Here is a 20,109-nt window from a genome sequence, read left to right on the forward strand (position 1 = left end):
TAAGAATTAAAATAGCCCCTCCGTGGGCACGATAAAGACTATTGTGAAGCTTAGGTGGTTAGGGGTCAAAATAGGCACTCCACTGGCACGAGGAAGACTATGGTGAAGTTTAGGCAGTTTGGTTTAGGCTTAGGTTACTTTATTCATACCTGCAGATAAATGTGTCTTGTATTAAAATGACAGTGACAACCGTCCATAGCACAAATTCAAAAACACATTTAAAAAATATAACACAAAAGATAACAAAAGTATGATACAAGATACATGATATAAATTCTCCAAGACTCCCCATCCTACAGCTTTTTTAAAACAGTGGGAACAAAGCTGTTTTTATATCACTTTGTTTTACACCTTGGGATTAAAAACCTCCGTCCAGATGGAAGAAGCTGAAACTCACTGTGCAAAGGGTGGGAGTCATCATTTAAAATAGAAGTACCCTTTTGTTGCAACTGTCTGGTATACAATGATGTTGGATCCGACTGTGACTCACACATCAATGGACTAGACCATTTAACCATGTGATAAAGAGAATTTCTCGTTTTTAAAGATGTTGACCAAACCATACGACCAGAGAAAAAGACAAATTGATTCAATAAAAGCATGATAAAACATGGTCATTAACGTTCGGTCAACATTAAAGTGTGATAATTTCCTCAAACAATACAATTGCTGGTGACCTTTTCTACACACAGCTGCACAATTAGCATCAAAATTCAATTTATCATCAATAATATTCCCAAGTTATTTATAAGATTGCACATACTCTATAGTCTGGCCTTTTATTAAAGTAGCTTTGTTCATGCGAGACTTCCTCCTAAAATCAATGAACGTATCTTTGATATATTAAACTGAAGGTAAGATTTCTCACACCAGTGAACAAAGTCATCAACAACTGGGCCATGGCTGATCTCATCCTCCTGAAGCAGACTAACAATAACAGAATCATCTGCATATTTTATAGTGCCTTTATTCTTATAGCTGCTCTGACACATATTTGTGTAAAGAATAATTAATAAAAGTGACAGCACACACCCTTGAGGAGACCCAGTAGAAGAGCTTTTCTGGTCAGTTAGGGCAGTGGTTCCCAAAGTGGGGGTCGCGAGATGATTTCTATAAAAAAAGTGGAAAAAATATATAGGCCCTATATATTTTTGTTGCAATTAATTTAACCCTTTCGCACGTACGATCACACCGGTATGATCAGTCTAGGCTGGTCCCTGGAGTGTACGATCACACCGGTCAGTGCATGACGTGAAATTCAAATGTGCTCTCGCGCGTTGGCTGGCGCTGAGCCAGAGACAGGCGCGCTCAGACTCAGAGCTGTCATCAGAACTTTTCAGTGTTTTCAACCACATAATGTTTATTTTAGGTTTCAGACATATAAGTACTAAAAAAAAATACATTTAGAGTTTGTAAAATACACACTGATGTCAAAGGAAGAGGCAATAATAATCCTTTCCATTATAATTAGACACGTTTTATGCATATCAGATACACATTGTTTAAGTAACTTTAAAGTTTACTCTATTATTCTCCCAGTTCACCATCCACTTACTTTTATGTACTTCGGGAGAAGTGGATGAATTCACGTGTTGTAAATCCAACAGATCCGATTCTCTGAACTGCGTCTGCGGCACAAACTAAGATGCCGTCGTGCATACAGCTCAACTAACGCGATCGTTATAAAGGTGTTTAAACAACAAAACAACTTCCACTTGCATATATTTGAAAAATCAGAATATCAGCTATTTCATGCCATATCTAACAAATTTGTGAATATTTTGAATAAAAAAGGAAAAATGACATAAAAGCAGATCATCATTCATTCAGCTCTGTTGTTTCTGCGGTGTGTCACGTGACAAGCAATGACGTGTCACCATGGAAACCATAAAGTGACACATCTTAAATAACGATCGCCTTGAAAAACTCACGCTGGGGGGTCAGCCAGAATATTTTAAACTTACGTGTGAAAGGGTTAATTCAATACTTGTTAAATGGTGTTTGCAGAAAAGTCTGATACAAATAAAAAAAAATATATATATATTTATATATATAAAAAATTTAATTCAAATTGTAATTTTGTCCCAGACATTACGAGATTACGTCAGCGTCAATCACAATCAAGTTACGTACGTACATCACGCGCAGCAACACAACGTATCCCGCTGTTTGCTAAAGTTAAAGGCGTGTGGAGGCTCCAAAAAAAGGGGTTGTTGAGGTGTGTGTGTGTGGGGGGGGAGGGGGGGGTCGCGGGGCAGCAGCGCATTTATCATGGGGGTCGCGGGCTTAAAAGTTTGGGAACCCCTGAGTTAGGGGATGATGAGGAAGACTACGGTGAAGTTTAGGTGTTTAGGGGTCACGATAGGCACTCTGCGGGCACGGGGAAGACTATGTTGAAGTTTAGGTGGTTAGGGGTCAAAATAGGCGCTCTGTGGCACGGAGGAAGACAACGGTGAAGAGTCAGGGGCATCATAAAACTCTTTGTGGGCCTCCCACGCAGTGCTTGGGCACCTCCAGAGGCATCCGTATGGGGCCTATGGCCGATTTCAGCACCTTACCTGCCTTTTCGCAAAACGTCCACATCACCATTAGAATAAGTGGCTTGTGTCATCCATAAAGTGTGCGCGATCCTTCATCCCAACTATGCGACCAATGGCAACTTATTTGAACTGAAAAATTCCCACGAACCACCTAAAGGGCCTTACAACTGTCATGTTGTGGCATAAAGGGGCACTAAGTCACAATTTAGGCCCTACACAACATTTGTGCATTGCAGAATTAAACTTAAACGTTTTAGAGAACATTATTTATAATTGATTACTTCAACACAAACCCACTGAGGTACTCTAACAAGAACAACTCTGTGCTGTGCATGCTGAAGAAAAAATCAATCAAAATATCTTTGTCTTTCTTTTTTCCTTTTTTTTGAGTCATTATTTCAAATGCAGGTTCTGAATGATATTTATAAAAATACCTATTATGTTATTTTATGATTAATTACTGGATTTTAATTGAAACTTAATTTCACCCTTAGTGACCACAACACAGCCATCCATGGTCGGAGAAGACCTTGCCAAGACGAGCCCTCAGCACAGATCCCTACAGTCAGCTATGAACATGTCATGTTAGGACCAGCTGGGACAATTCAGTTTTAACAAGAACTGCTTTAATGCAATGATAATCCAGTCATCTACTATGGGCTAAATAACAACTCTATATTCATGTTTCAACCTGCTGGAGAGACTACAGCTCTTCCTTCCCCACCAGTGTGACAAATCCTGATTTATACTTGACAGCGTTGAATGACACAATTGGATAAAAATATAACATGAACTAAGCTGGGTGATAACACTGTTTTTCCTCTAAAACTGCTTTACAGCTTAATTGCATCTTGCAACATTGACACGACATGGTATTGAATTGAATCAACTTTGCACTGACTCAAGCTGAAAAACTACATTACTGCCTTTTGTAGAACTACTTTCTGATCGGTTAACTTCACACGATTATTGATCTGGACTGAACCAACTCTGAACTCACTGGATCTGAAAAATGACACTGTTCTCTTTGAGAGATGCTTCACAGCATAATCTGAACTGTCTCTATAGTTGAGTTTCCATAAATTATTTTGCTATTTCCTGTTAATCTCTGTGAAGTTGTTTTGACACAATCTGTATTGTATAAAATGCTACAGAAATAAAAGGTGATTTTATAAACGTCTTACCCTGTATGTGGGGGTGTTTGATCAAAAGCATCAGGGCATATCTGAGAGTTGTGCTGGTGGTCTCTGTACCAGCTATGAACAGATTTAAAGCTGTTGCCATCAAGTTGTTTTTGTGGAATTCTGTGTCAGGATTGTTTTTTTCCTTTTTTTAAACACAAAGGAATAGTAGAACAGCAATTATATGTAGGCTACATAGTTTAATTTAAAATCATCATAAAGACTGGATACCTGAGTAAGCCTGATAAGAAAGCAGTCAATAAAATCCTTTGGGTCATGGAAGTCTAAATTCTGCTCATGCTCCTTAACCTTATTCAAAATGAAGGTATGGATGTCATCAATCTTTCTTAAGATGGTGTGGTGACTCCAAGACAAGTGTTCCATTAGTCGAGGGAAGATGTTGTACAGCTGTTGGGAATAAGAAGACAGCATCACAAACCAATCTTATTGGACTTTCCTTATCATGAGAACAGTCAGGTGTGTTACATAACAAAGACAAAATGTGCAGTGATGGGGCTGTTTTAGGACCTGGATCAGGAAACACTGGTATAGAGAACAGTGTCACAAATTTTGCCTCTGAGGTTCCTGCCACTCACAACCAGAGGGTGCCATCACCCAAGTACTGAAAATCCTCATACCTGGAACTGACTCCTTCTCTACCTACTCCCTGTTTACCAGACTATTTAAACCTCACACTTACACTCAGTCCTTGCAAAGTCTTGTTTTGCTCCGGCTGACATTTCTGAGTGTTCTACCGTTATGTTTGCCTTGCCTGCGTATAACCCTGGACTATTTGCCCTGTTTTTGACCATTTGCTCCCTGCCTATTGTTTCTGCCTTGTTTGCCTGGATATTACCTGAGATTGTTTGATGCCTGCCCTGACATGTTTTGTGACCATGTCTCTGTTTTGCCTTGGCTATTACCATTGCTGGCGGCCGACCCCTGCATGTTTGTGTTGCTGCATATGCTTTAAACAAAGCCGCACATGGATCCCAACTCCTCATTACAAATAGTACTGCAGTAGGTAGTCAACCAAAATGCCTATTACCACAGCAGCAATGGCACAGCAGTAAATACAACTCAGTCACATGTGAAACTCATCCTCAAAATCAACAACTGTTGACGCAAATGGCCGCTTGACATTGTTGGAAATTAACAAAAGTTGAAAATATGACATTTTCACTTATGAATGAAGATAAAAAATAATGAAATAAATTAATTGTATTTAAATAATAATAATATAGGATTATAACATTAAATGACTACTAATTACAGATGTGCTCTTTTCCCACGGCATGCCGCAATTCATCCAGCAGAATGCCGCTAAATCCCATCAGCATGTTTTCAGAATTTAAATAAATGTGCTGTACTTCACAGAATATCCACCAGATAGCACATGGAACAAAATACTGTATCTACAGGCCAGACTGAAATCACTTATAAACACTTTGCAATTATTCATCTTTGACCTATTGTTAAATATGCTTATAGATTATTACATTACATTTTACATTATATTACATTACACATTACATTACATTACATTTTAAAAATAGATTTAACATAATTATCAGTGTCTGATAAAATATTAACTGCATGTAATATTGTGATTGTGAGAAAACTTTCACAATAAAATATAAATAAAATAGTGTTAGAAATATTTGATATGGTAATAAGGACACTGAAAAATCTAAGTACACATGAGTGTAAAGCAGATCATTATTTGATCCTTTGTATCAACCTGATTGAACTGATTCCAAATTTGATAGTTTACACTTTATCAATTGTTCGTCCAGCAAATGTTAACATCAGTATATCAGTATATCAGTATATATTAACAATTTGGATATTTGTATTATTCCCTGGCCACAGGTTAATACATGCTAGTGATAATTTATAATCTACGAGCTAGGTAGCAAGATCTGGGCAAAGTTTAACTTTAAATACAAGACCCAAGACAATGATTCTTATAATAAAACTAGAATTTATTTGCTAATCTAGATTACATGGATGTAAAACTAATGAAAACACACACACACACACACACATATAAATACAGTTCAAATGATGAGGATTAACAGAATTTGCATGAAGTCCTAAGAGTCTAGTAAGTTCTTTACCAGTTCTTTACCTTGCAACCTAAGAAAATCACAAAGCAGAGATTTGTCTTATCTTTACTGCTTAAGATCAATTCAGCACAAGTTTTCCAGCTAGTAAGGAGACCTTGTTTTACTTGCGTTTGGGTTGAGAGCTTAGAGGGGCGAATCACTGCATTGCTGATTGGTCATTCGGCTGTTGTCTTTTGGGAGAGCCCTTGTGGTTGAAAGGAGGTTTGCCTTGTGATGTAGGAGCTTCAGAAGTTTGTCTGAGGGTTTCTTTGTTTGCAAGACTTAGAAGATTTCTGGCAGTCACGGTGTTTCAATGGAGTGTTTGAGTTCTGGATGACCCGATCGCTTGATGGTGCAGCATGTGAGTGAAAGAGCGCGGTCAACACAAAGGTGAAAGAGCACTTAATCTGTCCGGGCATTGGGTTTTTGATCGAGCCACATAAGTCCTTCCCATTTCACGGTCTTCCAATTGGCTTGTTGCAAGGCGGGGCCACTGTGTGGTTCCTCTTCATGCATAAATTAACATGATGCTTCAATTTATCATGTGGGGAGCATCCTTGCCAGAATTTTGTTAATACTTTTGTAAAGTTTCTTAATGCAAGTATTGTACATACTTCCCACATTTCACAAAATAAGCTTTCATTCAAGCTCAAATATAGGGTAGTTTGCATACACATTAATAATTGTATCTACTAAAAGGGGTTATAAAGCATTGATTAAACTTCATAGGTTACAATAAACACATCAAGCATATATGTATGTATGGAGCTGTAAAATTGTCTCTTTTGTTGATTGGATTTATCAATTTGTGCATTAAATGGTCACGGGTATCATGGCACAGCTGGCCCTAGAAGGGTCTTCAGACAGAGGGAGTTTCTTCTCTCCTAGTTATTGAGTTAGGGTTTTAGCAGTTCCGATCCCCTGAGGGATAAGGATCAGGCCTTTTCAGGAAGCCGGTCCAGACAATCAGGCGTCATGTGGATCATTAATTAGTTTTACGGCCGCAGATGGCTGCGGAGGAGAACTTTTGGTTTTCCTTTGGAATGCTAAGAATCCATAGTTATTTGGGTCTGTTCGAGAGAGATCCTACATTGTTGTTGTTCAAATTTAAAGATGCCTGCTTGTGCATGCAAAAAGAAACAGTAAAGTGCAACAGAGAATTGAGTGTATAATGTTTTTTTGTTAGCCAATTTTTTGAAAGGAGTGACCAGATTATTATTATTATTATTTTATTCATCAGTCTTTAACTATCATTTGTAACAAATTTCAGTGGGTGATACACCCCATAAAATGTCACAGATTCACAAAAACACATAGTATATAACAGTCGCAAAAATCGCGGGGCACAGTTTTGATAAATAAAAAATTCAATGGCACATCAAAAAGGAAAAAGGATAGAAATATAATTAAACACTGCATCATCAGAGTGGTATTGAAGCTTTATCAGACATTTAATATTTTATGAAAATCAAGATCAGTCTTGTGAACAAATGTTCTCTAGGTGTTTTATGACCTTATTTCAGTGACTTCAAAACTGTAGTTTTTCACATACACGTTGTTTTCTCAAAAACACAATCATGTACATACATGGTATTTACATATTATTGTAACCCAGTTTGTGCTGATTACAGTGTCATTAGACTTCAGCCACGTATATGTTTATAAGCAACTGAAAAAAGCACAAAAGTCTCCAGGCCCCAAAACCCCTTAGACCCCAGAGGGTTAAGAGTAACAATTCAATTGATGTTCAACAAATAAAAAACAGATGCAATACAGATAAACAAATGATAAACATAAACTAAATGAACACCATTTCACATAAAACTAAAGCACTTTTTGTAAATGATATGATCACTGATCATAACCTAGATGTGCTCTGATTGACAGAAACCTGGCTAAAACTTGATGATTACATTATTTTAAATGAGTCTACCTGTAACGGGGCTGATGAGTCGTGAGACGTCGGATCCATGTGTGAGCTTTTATTAGACAGAGACGTGGTCATAACAGGCATGGGTCAAACACTGGCAAACAGGTATAAAGAGGGCAAGACACAAGAATAATCCTAGGGCAAGCATGGGTCTTCGATTAGCTAACAATATCCAGAGGGGTAGACAAGAGGGGTAATCCAGTAACCAGAGCAAATGGGTCAAAACACGAGAAAAAGGGCAGGGCAAGGAAAAGACTATACTATGAAATCTTTAAACTGAAACAAGACTATAAAAACTATAAACTGAAACAAGACTATGAAAACAAGAAACTGAAACAAGACTATGAAAACTATAAACTGAAACAAGACTGAAACAAGACTATGAAAACAAGAAACTGAAACAAGACTATGAAAACCATAAACTGAAACAAGACTATGAAAACTATAAACTGAAACAAGACTATGGAAACAAGAAACAGAAACAAGACTATGAAAACTATAAACTGACTATAAACTATAAACATTCACCTGATAACTATCACACACAGCTTCCACCAAGACACCAAGACTATAAAAACAATAAAACTAGAAAAGACTATGAAAACAAGAAACTAAGACAAGTCTATGAAAACAAGAAACTAAAACAAGACTATGAAAACAAACATGGAAAGGCCAGGTATCGCAGCAAACGCTAGGAGAGGGATATATGCAGAACAATACTCGGCAGTATGTGAGAGGAAGTACAATGTTTATAAAGCGTGTCTGATGATAGTGCTCAGTGTGTGTAATTGGTGGAAGCTGTGTGCGATAGTTATCAGGTGAATGTGATATTTCTTTGTGGCCCGGCAAAACATACCAATTTGAAAAACTAGCAGAATGCATAGTCGATATAAAAAACTGGATGACAAGTAATTTCTTACTACTAAATTCTGAAAAAAAAAAAAAAAAACAGAGGTGTTAATTATAGGACCTAAAAACTCTGCATGTAATAACCAAGAACACTGTCGAAGACTTGATGGCTGCTCTGTCAATTCTTTGTCATCAGTTAGGAAACTAGGTGTGCTATTTGATAGCAATCGTTCATTAGAAAGCTGCGTTTCTAGCATTTGTAAAACTGCATTTTTCCATCTCAAAAATATATCTAAATTATGACCAATGCTCTCAATGTCAAATGCAGAAATGTTAATTTGTGTGTTTATGACCTCAAGGTTAGATTATTGTAATGCTTTATTGGGTGGTTGTTCTGCACGCTTAATAAACAAACTCCAGCTGGTTCAAAATGCAGCAGCTAGAGTTCTTACTAGAACCAGGAAATATGACCATATTAGCCCAGTTCTGTCAACACTGCACTGGCTACCTATTAAACATTGTATAGATTTTAAAATCTTGCTTATTCTTATAAAGCCCTGAATGGTTTAGCACCTCAGTATTTGAACAAGCTCTTGTTACATTATACTCCTCCACATCCGCTGTGTTCTCAAAACCTTGGCAATTTGATAATACCTAGAATATCAAAATAAACTGCGCGCGGCAGATCCTTTTCCTATTTAGTGCCTAAATTCTGGAATAACCTACCCAACATTGTTCGGGAGGCAGACACACTCTTGCAGTTTAAATCTAGATTAAAGACCCATCTCTTTAACCTGGCTTACACGTAACACACTAATACGCTTCTAATATCCAAATGCATTAAAGGATTTTTAGGCTGCATTAATTAGGTAAACCGGAACCGGGATCACTTCCCATAACACCCGATGTACTTGCTACATCGTTAGAAGAATGGCATCTACGCTAATATTAGTATGTTTCTCTTTTATTCTGAGGTCACAGTAGCCACCAGATCCAGTCTGTATCCAGATCTGATGGTCACTGCAGTCACCCGGATCCAGTATATATCCAGACCAGATGGTGGATCAGCACCTAGAAAGGACCTCTACAGCCCTGAAAGACATCAGAGACCAGGACAACTAGATGAGCCCCAGATACAGATCCCCTGTAAAGACCTTGTCTCAGATGACCACCGGGACAAGACCACAGGAACCTGTTGAGTACTCTGCACAATGTAACATTGCTGCAGCCTGGAATTGAACTTCTGGTTTCATCTGGCCAGAGGAGAACTGACCCCCCAACTGAGCCTAGTTTCTCCCAAGGTTTTTTCTCCATTCTGTTACCAATGGAGTTTTGGTTCCTTGCCGCTGTCGCCTCTGGCTTGCTTAGTTGGGGACGCTTCATTTACAGCGATATTGTTGACTTGATTGCAAATGATTGCAAAGATACTATTTAAACTGAACTGAGCTGGATGATGACATCACTGAATTCAGTGATGAACTGCCTTTAACTGTTATTTTGCATTATTGACACACTGTTTTCCTAATTAATGTTGTTCAGTTGCTTTGACACAATCTGTTTTGTCTAAAGCGCTATATAAATAAAGGTGACTTGGCTTGACTTGAAATATTAAAAAGCCAGCAATGTTAAAAGAATAGTTGTAATGAACAAGTGGTTGTCCTAACCATTTTTTTTCAGTCTTTTCAAATGGTAATTTTGGGCATTTTTGGTCTAAATGCAGTCAATACGAAAGCATTCACACTATTTTCTTGGAGAGAAGGTCCTTAGTTATAAAATATATCAAACAAATCACTGTGGACATTTGCAGTTCCTGTCAGAAACAGACATCGAGGCAAAAACATTTTATTCCAAGCCGTTTGTGCGGGCAACAAACGAAGGGTAAGAAAGCCTTTTAATTTAGTTATTCGGTTACCTATTTTTCCGTTTACCTCATTTGACATTCATTATGGGTTGTACTTGAATGTTAACCCTTATACTGTCTTGACAGCATTCTGGAAAAGAGAACAAGCCATGTCCAGAGACAAAAATAACAGGGAAGACTTGGATCGTAATAAAGAAATCGGTATGTACTGTACATTTTTTTGTTGTTGTTGTAACACCAGTAAGCAATCTTGTACATGTCAGTGGTGTGATAAAGGTATTAAAATATTTTTATGTTAGCTTCTACAGGCTGCACTGATAAACTGCCAATGCCCCGCTGCAGTCAGCATTTCAAAGGAGTAGTTCTCAGCATTTGCATGAAGGCTTCTGAATTTGGAGGCGAGGGTTGGTTGGTTGGTTGGTTGGAAGTGCGTTTGAATGAGAAGGCCCAGAGTGGATCTGAATATTTGGGAGAATTCCAGGTGGGCCGCTCATGAATGGGCCAGCAGCAGTACCACTTAGACATAAAGACAGTTTACACAGGATGCAGAAAGCACAAGTCACTAGATTATTCTCAGTGACAGACACACGGAAACCGCTGACAAATCAGTGGTAGTTCTATTAGCGGCAATGTGGAGGTGTTCACTGAAATCCCATTGGTTGCATGTGCACTGCTTTTCGTAGCGGTTATAAATATTATAAATATTAATATATGACATACAGAAATTTTACACAATCAATAAGGTGAGACACATGACCTCTCCCCCGCTTCTTCAAATACAGTAGGCTTGTAGGCTACCTTTTAGTACCATATTTCGAACTTTAAAAGCAGTCATCACCAGCAGCAAAAGTCATCTTTTGCATTCATGTCCAGATAGTTTTATACATTTATTCATTTTGATTATTATTTTTTTTTTATTATTATTCATTTTGATGACATTTTTGAATGGAGCTACATCAGGGTGTTTTGCATGATGACTACTGATGCTGCTGTAAGGGTGGGCTGAGGGTTGTGTGGAGCGGCACTATTATGAAGGAAAGCTAATTTAGATTTATATAACCGATAACTTGTTGATATGAGTGCAATAATTCCAAATTAATTTCCAAAATAAAAAATTAATTAAAATAAAAAATAAAATAAAATCTCTCTCATTTTGCTGCCCTGGGAGGCCACGTACATACTTGTTATCTTGATTTCTATCTTGGGCAGTCACGGCCTAGTGGTTAGAGAGTCGGACTGCAGAGTTGTAACCCAAAGGCCGTGGTTCGAGTTTTGTTACTGGCAGGGATCGTAGGTGGGGGGAGTGAATGACCAGGGCTTTTTTTCCACCCTCAATACTACGACTGATGTGCCCTTAAGCAAGGCACTGAACCCCCGGGTGCCCATTGCTCTGGGCGTGTTTCTGTAAAGCTGCTTTGCAATGATTTATAACGTGCTATACAAATAAACTTGAATTGAACTGAATTGAATTAACAGTGTGTGTTTTCTACTCACTGCTGTGTGTGTGCACTTGGATGGGTTAAATGCAGAGCATTCCGAGCATGGGACACCATACTTGTCCACATGTCATGTCACTTGTCACTGTCCTTATTTGATACAGCTATTCCAGTAGGCCTATATTCTTGAATGTCCTGCTCATGACATGCCAAAAATAAAAAATAATGTCCATGAATTGATTACTTTTTATGATGACGATCGTTCATATTAGTTAAAACATGAGAGCACAGTATTTTTTGTTTGTAAAATGGCAATGCATTTCTGTATTTAAGTTTACATTTTCCCATACCATATGTGCAACATTTAGTGCAAAAGATAAATGAAAATTCAATTATATAATTTGCATTTGCCATTTTCCACACTAGTTTTAATATGTAAATCAAAAACATATTTTAACAATTTATAAGTTGCAAAATTAAAATGCAATTGTATTACCCAAATGTATTATATTTTTATTATATATGTTTAAAATGTCCAAGCAAAACTGTAGCAAAATTAACATTTAAATGCCATTTTTCCTAAATGCATCTAGACATACAGATAGGACAGTTGAGATTGCATTTTCATTATTACCGCATAATAATTGTAGCAAAATGCAGTGTTAATTTCAAAAATCATGCAACGCTGTGATCGTCAGCGACTCCATCGTCCAACACGTCCCTGCTACGTTAGCCGAAGGTAAAGAGCACACTCACTGTTTCGCTGGTGCTCGTGTTCTCAATGTTTCTATGCAAATATCCATGATCCTTAAGGCCGGCGAGAGCCCCGGAGTGGTTGTGCTTCATGCCGGGGTTAACAGGAGCCTGATCGAGACGGTGCACAGTCGGAGCGGAACTCCTGTTGAACAACATCTCCAGGACACTATGCTCCATATGACTAGTAAGCCAATTCTCAAATAACTGCTATGATGACTTTTGTTCTACCCACTTAAAGGATAGAAGTACTTGTGCTGTCCAGTCTGTTCAGACTGTATCTGTTCCCCGAATAGTGAGGTCAAAATATAAAGCTACTGTTATAAGCATGAGTCCCATCAGACTGGTCGTGGCGGTGGTGTTGCAAGAATATATAGTGATATTCTCAATGTTACTCAGAAAACAGGATACAGGTTTAACTCATTCGAAATAATTGTGCTTAATGTTACACTGTCAGATATGCAAAAGAAATCTATCGTATCTCTTGCTCTGGCTACTGTGTATAGACCACCAGTGCCGTATACAGATTTCCTAAAAGAATTTGCAGATTTCCTCTCAGACCTGTTGGTTACCGTTGATAAATCACTAATTGTCGGAGATTCAAACATTCATGTTGATAATACAAATGATGCATTAGAACTTTTTTTGACCTAATAAACTCTTTTGGAGTCAAGCAAAACATCACCGGCCCACTCATCGTTTTAATCATACGCTAGATTTAATGATATCGCATGGAATCGATCTTACTGATATAGATATCGTATCTCAAAGTGATGATGTAACTGACCATTTCCTTGTATCGTGCATTATGCGTATTAATGATATTAACTATATGGCTCCACGTTATTGTCCTGGCAGAACGGGGGAAGTCGTGGCTTAGTGGTTAGAGAGGTTGACTCCTAACCCTAAGGTTGAGGGTTCGAGTCTCGGGCCGGCAATACCACGACTGAGGTGCCCTTGAGCAAGGCACCGAACCCCCAACTGCTCCCCGGGCACCGCAGCATAAATGGCTGCCCACTGCTCCGGGTGTGTGTTCACGGTGTGTGTGTGTTCACTGCTCCGGGTGTGTGTTCACAGCGTGTGTGTGTTCACTGCTGTGTGTGTGCACTTTGGATGGGTTAAATGCAGAGCACAAATTCTGAGTATGGGTCACCATACTTGGCTGTATGTCACTTCACTTTCACTTTCAACTATTGTTCCAGCCACCAAAGACAGATTCACAAATAACCTGCCTAATTTATCTCAACTGCTCTGTGTACCCATAAATAAACATGAACTAGATGAAATGACTAGCAACATGGGCACTATCTTCTCTAATACATTAGAAGCTGTTGCCCCCATCAAATTGAAAAAGGTTAGAGAAAAACGTACTGTGCCATGGTACAACAGTAATACCAACTCTCTCAAGAAAGAAACTTGTAGTCTTGAGCGCAAAATAACTAACTTGGAAGTTTTTAGAATTGCATGGAAAAAAAGTATGCCCAGCTATAGACAGGCTCTAAAAGCTACCAGGGCCGAGCATATCCACAAACTCATAGAAAATAACCAAAATATTTTTATTTAGCACAGTGGCTAGATTAACAAATAACCAGACGCCACCTGATCTAAATATTCCCTAACAGTTTAATAATAATGACTTTATGAATTTCTTCACTGATAAAATAGATAACATCAGAAATACAATAACAAATGTAGATTCTACAGCGTCTGATACTCCAGCTTCGTTCATCGTACCCAAAGATAAACTGCAGTGCTTTACAACTATAGGACAGGAAGAGCAAAATAAACTTATCACTGCATCTAAATCAACAACATGCCTGTTAGATCCTGTACCCACTAAATTACTGAAAGATTTGTTACCTGTAACTTGTTATCTTTAGGTCACGTCCCAAAACCGTTCAAGCTGGCACTGACCACATCTAAATCCTAGTGAACTGGCAAATTACAGACCTATTTCAAATCTTATGTTTATGTCTAAAATTTAAGAAAAATTTGTGTCTGCTCAACTATGCTCCTTCCTTCTATGAAGAATTTCAGGTTTCAGGCCACATCATAGCACAGAAACTGCACTTGTTAAAATTACAAATGACTTGCTTCTTGCGTCAGAACAAGGCTGCATCTCATTGCTAGTTTTAGATCTTAGTGCTGCGTTCAATACTATAGATCAGGGTCCTTCAAATCTTGCCCTGGAGGGCCAATACGCTGCAGAGTTTAGCTCCAACCCTGATAAAACTCACCTACCTGTGATTTTCTTATGATCCTGAAGGCATTGATTAACATGCTCAGGTGTGTTTGATTAGGGTTAGAGCTAAACTCTGCAGGAAAGTGGATCTCGTGGGCCAGATTTTAGGATCCCTGCTATAGATCATGACCTGTCCGATCGCTACCATTTTGTTTATGTAAATGGGGAGTCATCTCAAATATCACCAATAAAATATGGAGTGCCACAAGGTTCTGTCCTAGGTCTTCTGCTATTTTCAATATTTTTCATGTTACAAAAACAGCATTCTTCCATCTTAGAAACATTGCCAAGCTACGAAACATGTAACCTGTTTCTGATGCAGAAAAGCTAGTTCATGCATTCATGACCTCTAGACTGTACTATTGTAATGCACTGCTAGGTGGTTGTCCTGCATGTTTAAAGGGTGCAACCGGTTCTTGACTCGAGAACGAGTCAATCTTTCCTTCGTTATCTGGCTCGGCTCGGTGTTCATCTTCAGTTCTCTCTTCACAGCAGTTCAGTCAGTGTACTGTTTGAGTAACGTTAAATGAATTACTCCGGGATATTGGTTTATTTTGACTCAGAGGGAGTGTCAGCCACATTAAAAAAGTTAACAGCTTAAGTCATTTGTGGATTAATGCTTATTGGAGAAGTCAACCATTTCAAACGATTCAGTTGTGAACTGGTTCAAAGAAGATCTGGTTACATCGAGTGATTCGTTCGCGAACCGGATATCACTAAACTGCAGTTTTGTGAATGCACTCACAACAGACCCGGAAGAGAAGACAATGCTGAATAAAGTCGTAATTTTTGTTATTTTTGGACCAAAATGTATTTTTGATGCTTCAAAAAATTGTAACTGACCCTCTGATGTCACATGGACTACTTTGAAGATGTTTTTATTACCTTTCTGGACATGGACAGTATACCGTATATACATTTTCAAAGGAGGGACAGAAAGCTCTCGGACTAAATCTAAAATATCTTAAACTGTGTTCCGAAGATGAACGGAGGTCTTACGGGTTTAGAACGACATGAGGGTGAGTCATTAATGACATAATTTTCATTTTTGGGTGAACTAACCCTTTAATAAACAAGGTACAGGTAGTCCAAAATGCAGCAGCTAGAGTCCTTACCAGGTCAAGAAAATATGATCATATTACCCCAATTTTACAGTCTCTGCACTGGCTACATATTTTAGTTTTTATATCAGTTAAAATATATTATTACTTACAAGGCCCTTAATGGTTCAGCTCCTGCGTACCTAACTAGTCTTCTACCACACTACAATCTATCATGCCCCCTAAGGTCACAAAACTCTGGACTTTTGGTAGTACCTAGTATAGCAAAGTCCACTAAAGGAGGTAGAGCTTTTTTGCATTTGGCTCCCAAACTCTGGAATAGCCTTTCTGATAACGTTTGGGGTTCAGACACACTCTCTCTGTTTAAATCTAGATTAAAGACTTTCTTTTTGGCCAGGCATTCAAATAATGCATCTCATAATCTTGGACTGCAGTTATATCTGATCAAATGCATATTATTATTCTTTAGCTTGGGTTAAACAAATTTATTTTGGACTTGGTTGGAACAGCAGCTACACTAATTATGTTTCTATTTGTTTCTCTGTTTCTGATGGGATTTACATCCTGTGGTAACTAGGATTTACACAAGCTTCAGTCTGGATCCAGAACACCTGAAAAAAGATGATGCCAACCCCTCAGAGGACCTCAGATGATGCCAACCCTGTAACAACCTACAGAATTATCACATTTTGCTAAAAGTTTGATTGCATCATACAATAATTGCTGTTAATAGTGTTCATCATCTGTTTGATTACGTCTTTAATTGATGTTTCCGTACAATTCTGCCATATGTACATGAACGTACAGTCACCACTGACAAGCTATTACTAAAGCTTCAAGTTTCCTGGGAACCACCATCTCGGAGGACCTGTCCTGGACCACAAACACCTCCAGCCTGGTCAAGAAGGCTCACCGGCGCCTCTTCTTCCTCAGGACACTGAAGAAGAACCAGCTGTCTTCAGCCATCCTGGTGAACTTCTACCGGTGTGTGATCGAGAGCATCCTGACCAGTTGCATCACAGTCTGGTATGGGAACTGCTTAGTTGCTGACCGCAAAGCACTGCAGAGGGTGGTGAAAACTGCCCAACGCATCACAGGGACACCACTTCCTGCTGTTGAGGACATCCAGAGGAAACACTGTCTACGTCGAGCTTGCAGCATTCTTAAGGACTCCTCTCACCCTGACCACAGACTGTTTAACCTCCTGTCCTCTGGGAGGCGCTTCAGGAGCCTCCGGACAAGGACCAGCAGATTCAGGAATAGCTTTTTCCCTACACACCTAACCACCCACACATGCTCCCTCTGACACCCCCCACGCCCCCCCACACCACACACACAGACTCCTTACCCATCCTCATCACTACATCTGATTTATTTATTTATTTACAAACAAGCAAACAAGGGTAAACTTGTTATTACTTGCACTACTGTCTGTTAATCCAGAATACTGAGTAATCCATTTGCACACTGAAATATTTTCTATGCACTTTACTGTCCATTGCACTAGTGTAAATGATGTTCATATGTTCATAGTTTCTGCTTATAGTGTAAATACACTTTTACATAATCCATCTGTATAGTGTGTTCATAGCATACCTATCTGTATATCATGCTGATAGTATTTAAAAATCTGTAAATTATGTCCATAGTACTGCCTTATCTGTATATTTATTGTACATTTGTAACATATTGTAGACCTTGAATATTCTGTACTTACTGCTTATTGCACTTTTGGTTAGATGCTGACTGCATTTCGTTGCATTGTACCTTACATGTGCCATGACAATAAAGTTGAATCTAATCTAATCTAATTTAATCTAAATATATTGTAAAAACATCATTTTCGATTTGTATCGTAAAAAGTGCTATACAAATAAACTTGAATTTAATTGAATTGAACTGCAGATGAGCAAACACTCTAAAAAATACTAGATGCTGACATCAGATAGACTTCTCTGTGATGTACGTGAGCTATCAGGGTGTTGATTTATAGTGGGCGATGGTCAAAATAACATAATAATGTAATCTATTAACTATGCATAAAAACCTGTCTGTTTACTTAACAGATATGGGTGTCATGCCATAACATATTTTTAATACAACTGAATTTATATTTAATGCAAATTTAACATTGATAGGGCACATTGAAGTTAATGTGAATAAAAACATTGCAAGTTAGGCTACTAATCATAACACTTTCATTGTACAGGAAGAGGGCAAAAAACATTTACATCATCAAAGAACATTTTCACTGACAGTCTAGTTCAAGTGCTCTCAAAAACTCCCATTAAAAACACTAAAGCTGTTTACAGTATGAAATTAATACCTTTGTTGTTTCTGACAAGAGAAATTGCCAGAAAGAGGTATTCAGTGAGTGAGTGAGTGAGTGAAGAAAACATCACCATTTCAGGCACTCATCTGAACACCTCTAAATGGTCATTGCATTCATAAGCTCAACAGCATTGTGTGTGATTGGTTATTGCACAGTGCTTTAAAAACGCATTTGTCTCTGGCTCAGCACCAGCCAGTGAACGCAGATTTGAATTTAGCAGCTGATGATATAACTCACTTAACGTTCTAATCGCACCAGTGTTTATTGTATTAAATATAGAAAATATTAATCTGCTATTTTTTTGCCTTTTGGAAGCTGCATTCAAAATCCTCTTGGCTCAAAAATATGAGGGAGCACGTGCCCCCTCACTTTTAATGACCATGACGGCTCTGTTGTCAAGTTTTACAATAAAATAAAATTGTCTCTTTTGCTTACATCAAACACCTTTCACTTTTTTAAAACTAAACCAAAAGATGTATTTATTGTTATTTTTAATTAAAAAGCACAACAACAATAAAACAGTAAGATACAATGACAAACTAGCTTACAAAACGTTTATTAACAAAATGAATAAGATGAGACATGGCATAGTATTGTATACTGACTAATAAATTACAGAACATTTAGTAAAAACCTGAGGAATCAAATAAAAATAAATAAATAAAAGAAAGCTTCCATAGCATAACTTGAGGTAAACAGCAAAGATAAGTTTTCAAAATGAAAACAAAAAGAAAAGTAAAACTAAACTTGCTGTCGGTGACAGTGCTAGCAAGGTTTTTTTTTTTTTCTTTTTCACAAGAATACCAACATGTTCACCTTCTCGGGTTTAAGAAGTGGTCTTTTACTTTACTTTAGCATGAAAACCATCCACTGTGTTCTCAATATTTGTGTAATATTTGCTGCGCGCACCTTCATGCTCCTGCTTACATGGCAAGTATTAAAAAAAACAGGCTCTACACTAAGCACTGCGCATTTCAAATGAGTTGCCGTTTGATGTTTCTCATGTGCAACAGAAATGGCATCGCTTATGAGTTGAACAATGTGGTGGTTGCGCCAGTGTGACCGCACACAAAATTTAGTCACACAGGCAGAATAAATGGTCACAAAGTGTGACCGCTGCTACTCCTGCCTGCCCAGATGACACTTCACCAGTCTGATCTAGACACAGCTGTCATGGAACATGCCACAGATAAAGTGAGATAACTTATTATTAAAAACCACGGGCATCAATCGTGGTGTCCGGTGGCTGTAAAAAGTGAGAGCTCTTGTGGCAGGTGCGTGACCTTTAGGTGCCACGAAACGCGCTGTGTTATGGATTAAAAGAGAGGAATACAATTTAATGTAAGGTGGTAAATAAGTGTAGAATTTGCTTATATATGCATCACACGGCATGCAGAGTGAGATGTGCGATGCACCTGCAATGCTTAGGTGCTCGGGGACATGCAATCCATTATAGGAGAAGAATAAAGTATGGTAGCAAATAGGTTAAAGTGTAGAATTGCTCTGTCTGCTTATGTGCATCAATCGGAGTGTAAAACAGTGAGAGATGTTGAGGCAGGTGAAAAGCTTTGGTTAATGGGGAATATTGACCTATTGTACATTTTGTTGCTGAGCCTTGCCTTGATATAATGATTGACAGGTTGGGTGCGTGATCAGCTCTGAATGCATTTGTCAAATCCACAGTGACTTAAACTGCATTATCGTGGGGTATTTAATGAAATTGCAATTGAAACGTTTTAAGTGTAAGTTTCAATGCATTTAAGAAAAATAAAAGACAATTAAATCACCATTTTTGCAACCACTTTGTTGCACATTT

General features: G+C 38.2%; 1 protein-coding gene across 1 annotated transcript in view; it reads right to left on the reverse strand.

Annotated features, from left to right (window-relative positions):
• LOC109075878 (cytochrome P450 2G1-like) overlaps positions 1-20,109 on the reverse strand; it is a 38,499-nt gene that overhangs the window by 9,390 nt on the left and 9,000 nt on the right. The window contains exons 5-6 of the mRNA XM_042738924.1: positions 3,953-4,129; positions 3,725-3,866 (exon numbers count right to left, since the gene is read on the reverse strand). Coding sequence (XP_042594858.1) covers positions 3,725-3,866; positions 3,953-4,129 — 319 coding nt within the window. The remainder of the gene's footprint in view (positions 1-3,724; positions 3,867-3,952; positions 4,130-20,109) is intronic.

Source organism: Cyprinus carpio, chromosome B15 (genome assembly GCF_018340385.1).
Source record: "Cyprinus carpio isolate SPL01 chromosome B15, ASM1834038v1, whole genome shotgun sequence".
NCBI lineage: Eukaryota > Metazoa > Chordata > Actinopteri > Cypriniformes > Cyprinidae > Cyprinus > Cyprinus carpio.